This window comes from Ahaetulla prasina, chromosome 18 (assembly GCF_028640845.1).
Source record: "Ahaetulla prasina isolate Xishuangbanna chromosome 18, ASM2864084v1, whole genome shotgun sequence".
Lineage (NCBI taxonomy): Eukaryota > Metazoa > Chordata > Lepidosauria > Squamata > Colubridae > Ahaetulla > Ahaetulla prasina.
Window position 1 is genome coordinate 8484864 of NC_080556.1, and position 9520 is coordinate 8494383.

The 9520-nt window shown below is 46.4% G+C and overlaps 1 protein-coding gene across 1 annotated transcript in view; it reads left to right on the forward strand.

The window, feature by feature from the left end:
- Positions 1 to 6801, forward strand: part of PLOD1 (procollagen-lysine,2-oxoglutarate 5-dioxygenase 1) — a 29532-nt gene extending 22731 nt beyond the window's left edge. Inside the window, exons 16-20 of the mRNA XM_058160894.1 lie at positions 667 to 732; positions 1271 to 1375; positions 1558 to 1704; positions 2624 to 2749; positions 5059 to 6801. Coding sequence (XP_058016877.1) covers positions 667 to 732; positions 1271 to 1375; positions 1558 to 1704; positions 2624 to 2749; positions 5059 to 5214 — 600 coding nt within the window. The 3' untranslated portion in view covers positions 5215 to 6801. The remainder of the gene's footprint in view (positions 1 to 666; positions 733 to 1270; positions 1376 to 1557; positions 1705 to 2623; positions 2750 to 5058) is intronic.
- Positions 6802 to 9520: the final 2719 nt, after the last annotated feature.

Here is a 9520-nt window from a genome sequence, read left to right on the forward strand (position 1 = left end):
CAAACTGCCAAAGGCCTTTCTTGGCAAAAGTTCAGAAGACACCGATACAAAACAAATGCAAGAAGACGAAGCTATCAATGTTGTTTTCCGATAAAGCCCAAACACCGTTGCTGGTCTTTTAAGCCTTATGGGAGGGGCCAATCATCTCTTGGCCCTACTCCCGAGTCGTCCTCTTTGCTTGAGCTGCTCTTGCCTCCTGGCAGCTCTTCTCATGCGTGCATTAGGAACAGGCTCCTCCTGTTCCTCTGCCTAACTACTGTCAGCCTCCGGAGGCTCTGGAGTCCGCACCTCACTCCCCGATGGCCCCGGCCCCATCTCTGCCTCCGACGCAGAGCCCTCATCCGGGCCTTCTCCAGCCTCCAGGACTGGCCCACGCTCTTCCTCAGCCTCATCGCTGCCCGACTCCGCTGCCAGCTCCGCAGGCTGCTGGCGGACCACAACAGAATTGGAGCAAAGAACTGCTGGGAAAGATGAGAACGAGCGGCTTTCTTACGGATAGATTGTGCATTTAGGACTTCCAGTTTTGAACCCAGCTCTCAAAAAAGGGTAGATTTGCCAGAGAGGCGATACTCCTAAGAGTCTTTTAGAGGGGGGGAAAAAAAAACCCAATAAATCAAGCATCCTACCCATTTTTCTTTACTTTTCTCTCTCCCACACGCAAAACAGGACTGGAATGAGAAATACATTCACCCAAACTACACGGACGCCTTAAAAGGGAAATTGGTAGAAACGGTAAATAATTTTTCTCTGTTGCCGTAGAATCGGGTGGTGGGAGGTCGGCAGATAGGAGAAAAGAGGAGGGCTCAAATCCCCCTTCACCTTCCTGAAAAATTGGCTGTTTTATTCATGTAAGCTTGTATTCTTGTGCCATTTAACCAGGTACCTTGCTTCGGCCGAAAAAATGCTTTTAAAAGTAAAAAAAAAAAAGCCTCTGATGATCGCACGGCTCAGCTGGGATCGTCAGAGCCTTTTAAAAGCATTTTCTTCTACAATCTCTTCAGCCGAAGAGGTTGTTTAAAAAAAATGCTTTTAAAAGGCTCCTCTGACGATCCCAGCTGAGTTGGCTGATCATCACAGGCTTTTAAAAGCATTTTTTTTACAACCTCTTCAGCCGAAAAGGTTGTAGAAAAAATGCTTTTAAAAGTTAAAAAAGCCACGCCCACAGAACCAGTAGTAACAAATTTTACATTTCACTACGGATTGCTTCAGAGTGATGCAAAATAGCCCCAGAGAGCTCTGGATTTTTACCCATTGTCCTTTCTTTGCCCAGCCCTGCCCAGATGTCTACTGGTTCCCCTTATTCACCGATACGGCTTGCGACGAGCTGGTTGAAGAGATGGAACACTTTGGCCAGTGGTCCAAGGGAGGCAACAAGGTAAGGTGACCCTCATAGATAGCGCTCATTTTAGGAGGCTCTGGATCCTTCCTTCCCAACAGATGCCGCTTCCTTAGCCGAGTCTCCTGCCGAGGAAAGTTTGCCCGGCAAAGCGGCTGGTTTTAAAAACGAACTGAACCATTGAGCTGCCGGCTAACTTTACTCACCGTTTTTATAAAAAGGACCAGAGGATTTTAGGGGGCTACGAGAACGTCCCGACCATTGACATCCACATGAACCAGGTCAACTTCGAGCGAGAATGGTACAGATTCCTCCTGGATTACATCGCGCCCATCACTGAGAAATTCTACCCAGGCTATTATACCCAGGTGAGTTCAATTTATACGTGCTGGGATTGGAAACCAGTGGTGAAATTCAAATTTTTTCACTATCGGTTCTGTGGGCGTGGCAGGGGAAGGATACTGCAAAATCTCCATTCCCCCCACTCCTGGGGGAAGGATACTGCAAAATCCCCATTCCCCCGCACTCCTGGGGGAAGGATACTGCAAAATCCCCATTCCCCCCCCATTCTGGGGCCAGCCAGAGGTGGCATTTGCCGGTTCTCCGAACTACTTAAAATTTCTGCCACCGGTTCTTCAGAACCCTGCTGGATTTCACCCCTGTTGGAAACTCATGGGACAATTCGAACCGGTGGCTCTGGGACCCTGAAATTAAGCTCTTCGAGGGGCCTTTTGGGGCAGGCCGAGAGAAAGAAGAAAATACGAGGCCACGCGCACCCCCAAAAAGCAGCAATCACTCCTGGATAACGTATTTTTCGGCGTATAAGACACACTTTTTTCCCCCATAAAAGAGGGTGAAAATTGGGATACATCTTATACACCAAATGTAGCCCCGCCCACCCGGAAAATGGGGTGTGTGGAGGCGGCAATAGGCTACGGCAATCCCTGCAGCCTAAAACAGCTGATCTTTGGGAGGCCGATCCAACCGACAATCAGCTGTTTGTGCTAATCGGGCTTTGCTGAAGCTGAAATTGAAACGGGCTCTTTGCTGCAAGGAGGCGAATTGCTGGGAGGCAGATTTTTTCTTCTTCTTCTTCTTCTTTTCCTCCCCCCAAAAAAGGTAGGTGCGTCTTAAAGTCCTGAGCGTCTTGTACTCCGAGAAATACGGTAAATCCTTGTAAGCATTTCTCTTTCTCTAGCTCGCTCGCGCGACTGATGATGGCTTGTTAAAGATTTCACAGGCCATGGTTTGTCCCAGCCCTTTCTTTCTTTTCTTTCTTTTTTACAGACCCAGTTTGAGCTCGCCTTTGTCGTCCGGTACAAACCGGACGAGCAGCCGTCCCTGATGCCGCATCATGATGCTTCCACGTTTACCATCAACATCGCCTTGAATCGCGTCGGGATCGATTATGAAGTGAGTGTTAAGACCTTTGGGCCGCCTTGAAGGGAGAACAAAATGGTGGAGCCCATCTAGGAGGGAGATAGCAAAATAACAGGTTTGTTTTTTTCTATCTCTGCACTCAGTAGGCAAGGCCAGAACTGCGGAAAGGTGTGTGCGGGGGAGGGATATATATATATATATATATATATATATATATATATATATATATATATATATATATATATATATATTTACATTTATATCCCGCCCTTCTCCGAAGACTCAGGGCGGCTTACAGTGTGTAAGGCAATAGTCTCATTCTATTTGTATATTTACAAAGTCAGCTTATTGCCCCCCCCAACAATCTGGGTCCTCATTTTACCTACCTTATAAAGGATGGAAGGCTGAGTCAACCTTGGGCCTGGTGGGACTTGAACCTGCAGTAATTGCAGGCTGCTGTGTTTTAATAACAGGCTATCTTACAGCCTGAGCCACCACTCCTGGGGGAAGGAATATTTGATTTTGGCTTAAGTATTAGAAGGCACTAAGGAATATTTAGGATAGGATAAGATAGGATAGGATAGGTTATAGAGTAGAGTAGAGTAGAGTAGAGTAGAGTAGAGTAGAGTAGAGTAGAGTATAGAGTAGAGTAGAGTAGAGTAGAGTAGAGTAGAGTAGAGTAGAATAGAGTAGAGTAGAGTAGAATAGAATAGAATAGAATAGAATAGAATAGAATAGAATAGAATAGAATAGAACAGAACAGAACAGAACAGAACAGAACAGAACAGACTAACAGAGTGGGAAGGGACCTTGGAGGTCTTCTAGTCCAACCCCCTGCTTAGGCAGGAGACCCTAAACCACTTCAGACAAATGGTTATCCAAACTCTTCTTAAAAACTTCCAGTGTTGGAGCATCCGCAACTTCTGGAGGAAAGTTGTTCCACGGATTAATTGTTCTAACTGTCAGGAAATTCCTCCTTCGTTCTAAATTGCTTCTCTCCTTGCTTAGTTTCCACCTGTTGCTTCTTGTCCTGCCATCAGGTGCTTTGGAGAACAGCCCGACTCCCTCTTCTTTGTGGCAGCCCCTGAGATATTGGAACACTGCTATCATGTCTCCCCTAGTCCTTCTTTTCATTAAACTAGGCATACCCAGTTCCTGCAACCGTTCTTCATATGTTTTAGCCTCCAGTCCCCTAAGCCAAAGTTATTAAACTGAAGGTGGACAGGGAGGGAAGAGGGAGGTGAGAAAGGGAGAAAGAAGAGAGGAAGTAAGGAAGAAGAGAAAAAGAAGAAAAGTTTTATCACAGAGAGTGCCAGGAAGGAGATGAGAAAGGGGGAAGGGAGGGAGGGAGGGAGGGAGGGAGGGAGGAAGGAAGGAAGGAAGGAAGGAAGGAAGGAAGGAAGGAAGGAGAGAAAGAGGTTTATCACAGAGGATGCCAGGAAGGGAGAGAGGGAGGAGATGAGAAAGTGAGAAGGAAGGGAGAGAGGAAGGATGGAAGAATAAAAAGAGAAGAAAAGTTTATCACAGAAGGTGCTGGGAGGGAGGGAAGGAAGGAAGGAAGGAAGGAAGGAGAGAGAGAAGAAAAGTTTGTCACAGAAGGTGCCAGGAGGGAGAGAGGAAGGAGATGAGAAAGGGAGAAGGAAGGGAGAGAGGAAGGAAGAAGAAAAAAAGAAAAAGAAGAAAAGTTTTATCACAGAGAGTGCCAGGAAGGAGATGAGAAAGGGGGAAGGGAGGGAGGAAGAAAGGAAGGAAGGAAGGAAGGAAGGAAGGAAGGAAGGAAGGAAGGAAGGAAGGAAGGAGAGAAAGGTTTATCACAGAGGGTGCCAGGAAGGGAGAGAGGGAGGAGAGGAGAAAGTGAGAAGGAAGGGAGAGAGGAAGGATGGAAGAATAAAAAGAGAAGAAAAGTTTATCACAGAAGGTGCTGGGAGGGAGGGAAGGAAGGAAGGAAGGAAGGAGAGAGAGAAGAAAAGTTTGTCACAGAAGGTGCCAGGAGGGAGAGAGGAAGGAGATGAGAAAGGGAGAAGGAAGGGAGAGAGGAAGGAAGAAGAAAAAAAGAAAAAGAAGAAAAGTCTATTACAGAGGGTGCTAGGAGGGAGGGAACGAGGGAAGGAAGGAAGGAAGGAAGGAAGAGTAGTTTATAATAGCAGATGCCACTGCAGAATTCCAGCACGGAGCTGAGGCTTAGTTGAGACAACTGCCAAGTGCCTTTTGCAATGTGGCAACTCGATCCCCTGACAGGCAGGCAGGCAGGCAAGCAGCGGCCATCAAACAGATCTCAAGGTCACTGCAACCTTGGCTGGGAGGCTCAAAATAGCTCCATCATTTTTTTCTTCCCCCTGCAGGGCGGGGGCTGCCGCTTCATCCGTTACAACTGCTCCATCCAAGCCCCCCGGAAGGGGTGGACCCTCCTGCACCCGGGCCGCCTGACGCATTACCACGAGGGCCTCCCCACCACCAAAGGGACTCGCTACATCGCCGTCTCCTTCCTCGATCCCTAGAGCGGCCACCAGGAAGAAATGGGTTTTGCCAACCCATTTCAAACCCTCTCCCATTGGCTGCACATTCCTCCCCAGGAAGGAGTGGGGGGCGGGGGACTTCCAGAACAGATAATTTGATTGGACACCGCTTGGTTGCAAGAGAGATTGCCTAGCCCAGGGGTCAGCAACCCGCGGCTCTGGAGCCGCATGTGGCTCCGGAGCCCCTCTGCTGCGGCTCCCTGTCACTCAAAATATGCGTCACAACCGCCAATGTGCGACACCCGCCGGCACGTGATTTATCGAGCTTTTGAACCCCTGGTAGGCCAGGCATGGATAAATCCAAGAAAAGAAAAAAAAGTTTCAGAAGAAAACAGAATACTTAATGCTAGTGTTTTTGGGCCGCTCAAGAAATAAGTCAGGCACGGGAAGGGTTTTGTGGCTCCCGGTGTTTTCTTTTCTGTGGGAAACGGGTCCAAATGGTTCTTTTGAGTGTTTAAGTTTGCAGGCCCCTGGCCTAGATTTAGTAGGATCCCTTGAGGATCCCTCTGGTTCCACGGGATTCTGTCCAACCCCAGCCAGCCAGAGCCGCCTGACCCTCTGCCCACCTTCTTTCTCCCTGCCTCCTCATGGGAAGAAGACCTCAGTTTTCCCCATTTTTCCTTCCAATGGAGGTGGCCGAGGCGTGTCAGAACCACACAGAATTTCCCCTTCTGACGGAGTAGAGCCTCTTCAAACCCTGGCTGGAATTTTTACACGGCACACGGGGGTCGGTTGCTACAAAAGACTTGGAAATAGGATCCCTGTTCTGACGCAGCTCCCCAAACACGACAAACCCTCTGAAGTGAACTCAAAAGATTCCTTTCTTAGGAGCGCCGGCAAAAATTTCTCTCTCACCGCAGGCTAACAAGTCTGGCTGGCTGGGAGATGAATAAGTTGTCTGCCACATCTATTCATCTCCGCCCCCTGCATTTTATCCCTAGAGCTAGGGTGGGGCTTCGCTAGCAGTGGTGGCTCTTCCGTCCCGAGGACCGGCTCATAGATTTCCACTGTTCTCCTCTCCTCTGCCTTCTGCGCATCAGGCACTGGACCCAGCTGTTCCTCCTCTTTCTCAGCAGCCTCCTCCAGACCCCGGGGGCTGTTGACTCTCCATCTGGGGGTTGACAGACGGCCCAGGCTCCGCCGCTGTCTCTCTTCCCCTTCGGAGCTCTCAGGTTGCCTTGAGACTGATCCTGACTCCCACACCTCCTCCTCCTCCTCTGATTCGGCTGCTAGAGGAGCCGGAGGCTGACACGCCACAAGACTCCCTCAGGAAGAAAATGAAGGAAGACAATGAAGGAAATTCATCGCATCCCTGGTTCATCCTAGCTTTATATTTCTCGGGAAGCTGGGCAAGAGGAGAAAAAGCAAAACGCTCGGAAATGTTTTCAGGAACGCCAAAGGCGCCTCGGATCCCGATGCCAGAGCAGAGCGCAATTCTACCCGTGTATTTATTTAAAAGTCAAATTCCCCCCTCTTTTTTTTTTTTTTTTCCTTTCAGGTGCCCGCTTCTTCTGCACAAGTTGTACAGATTTTGCTAGGAGATTTTTTTTTTTTTTTACGTTAAACGTTGACATTAAAAAGAGTTTTATTTTAAAAAGGCAAAATGCCTGCCTGCTTTTTTCCTCATCCTGAGGTGGTCGAAGGTCATTAAGCGATGACTGTAAGGAATATATCTGAAAAGGTTATCCTGGCCCCAGGATAAATATCGGGGTTATGCTGAAAAGCTGGAGCTGCATTACGGATTGCTGTCATTTATTTTTTTATTTTTTATTTTTATATTTATATTTTTCAAAAAGTTTTACAAAAAAAAAATATCCCCCTCCCTTCACTAACCCCCTCCCCCCTCCCCCCTGACTTCCCGGAACCAGCACAAGGTATAGTTAAAAATAAAACAAACATATGCTAAGAAAATTTTTCCCCAAAACTATTATACCAATTTTCCCTCTCTAGCTCTGACTTCCTCCTAACATAACCAAAATCCTTCAAAAAAATAAATAAAAAAAATTAACAATTAACAGTAATAAAATATATAAATCAATAGGACAAATTAATCCTAAAGTATTTAAAACCAGCTAAAGCATAAATTTAAAGAATAAATAGAATAAATAGATATTCTCTGAATTCAGAGAATTCAGAGAATATCTTCCTTATAGCTTCTATAACCATATAATTTCCCCCCCAGGTCTTTCTTACATAAGATCTTTCGAGAATATTCTATTTAAAATTCAGTGCAGCACATTATAAAATTTCAATACAGAAAATTACAATATTTATTCAACTTTAGTCCTTCCTCGTCAAAATCCAGTATAGATCCAAATATCTAGTCTATTTATTTTTTATTTTTGAATTTATATCCCGCCCTTCTCCGAAGACTATTGTGTAAGGCAATAGTCCCATCCATTTGTATATTATATACAAAGTCAACCTGTATTGCCCCCCCCCAACAATCTAGGTCCTCATTTTACCTACCTTATAAAGGATGGAAGGCTGAGTCAACCTTGGGCCTGGTGGGACTCGAACCTGCAGTAATTGTAATTGCAGGCAGCTGTGTGTTAATAACAGACTGCATTAGCCTGTTGAGCCACAAGAGGCCCTTGTGCGCCTCGGTGGCGTTTTGTGAAATTGCAAAAGGAAAATAATATAATGAATTAATTAATATGAAAGTAATTACGATGGCCAGGATTTTGACGGAGGCATGGGGGAGAGGGGAAGAGCTGCTGTGTCTTGTGGCGTCCATCCAGCCCCATTATGGAGGAGTAAACCTTGCTGAATTCAAGAGAGTTCTCTGCTGAGTAGACTTAATGTACGCCTGTCTACGGAGATTGTCAAGTCATCCAGGCCATGGTTGTCCCATGGTTGTACTTTTTTCTAAAGGCGATGGGACTTTTCTTGTTTTTTTGAAAACATGTTTTCTTGAAAAAAATGTTTTCTTGAAAACATTTCACTTCTCATCCAAGAAGCTTCTTCAGCTCTGTACTGGAAGGTGGGGAATGGAAGGATTTATATCCCTTTATTTATTTATATATTTATTTTATTTATTTAGTATAGGTCTCCTGCGTGAGCTGGGGGTTGGACTAGATGACCTCCAAGGTCCCTTCCAACTCTTGTTACTTGTAATGTAATATTTATTTATTTATATTTACATTCAGGGCTGGCTAGGTGGCTCCAGTGGCTTAAGACGCTGAGCTTTGTTGATCAGAAAGGTCAGCAGTTCGAATCTCTTGGTCTCCTGCGTGAGCTGGGGGTTGGACTAGATGACCTCCAAGGTCCCTTCCAACTCTTGTTACTTGTAGTCTAATATTTATTTATTTATATTTATATTCAGGGCTGGCTAGGTGGCTCAGTGGCTAAGACGCTGAGCTTTGTTGATCAGGAAGGTCGGCGGTTCGAATCCCTTGTATGGGTCTCCTGCGTGAGCTTGGGGGCTGGACTAGATGGCCTCCAAGGTCTCTTCCAACTCTTGTTACTGTAATCATTACAGTGTAATGTAATATTTATTTATATTTATATTCAGGACTGGCTAGGTGGCTCAGTGGCTAAGATGCTGAGCTTGTTGATCAGAAAGGTCGGCTGTTCGAATCTCTTGTATGGGTCTCCTGCGTGAGCTTGGGGGTTGGACTAGATGACCTCCAAGGTCCCTTCCAACTCTGTTACTTGTAATATTTATTTATTTATATTTATAATCAGGGCTGGCTAGGTGGCTCAGTGGCTAAGACGCTGAGCTTTGTCGATCAGGAAGGTCGGCGGTTCGAATCCCTTGTATGGGTCTCCTGCGTGAGCTTGGGGGTTGGACTAGATGGCCTCCAAGGTCCCTTCCAACTCTGTTACTGTACTTTTACTGGTTGTCCTTGCAGATGGCGGGTCACTGGCATCCTTTTAGACAGCTGTTGAGACCAACCTGGAGGTTTATCTGTGTAGAAAAGGATACCCAGCTGTCTGCAAGGCGTATCGGTCCTCCCAATTCCCCACCATCCAGTCAAGAGCCGAAGAAGCTTCTTGGAGGAGAAGCGAAACGTCTTCGAAGGAAAAACCAGAAAGTCCCAGTTGGGGATTTAACGTAGGACTGTACCAACTTGAACTTTGGGGGGGGGGGGAGGCCTGCTGGGAATGCCAGGAAATATTTTATGCAGAGGAGAAGCAAATACCTAGTTTAGTTTTTTTTTTTTTTAAACAAATGCAGTAGCTGTCCTTAAAATATTCGCTTGAATCCAAATTAAGAAGGAGACCGCTTCCACAAGAGTTGGGACTCCTCTCCCCATTATCCCCAGCGAACTGAATGGAAGGAACT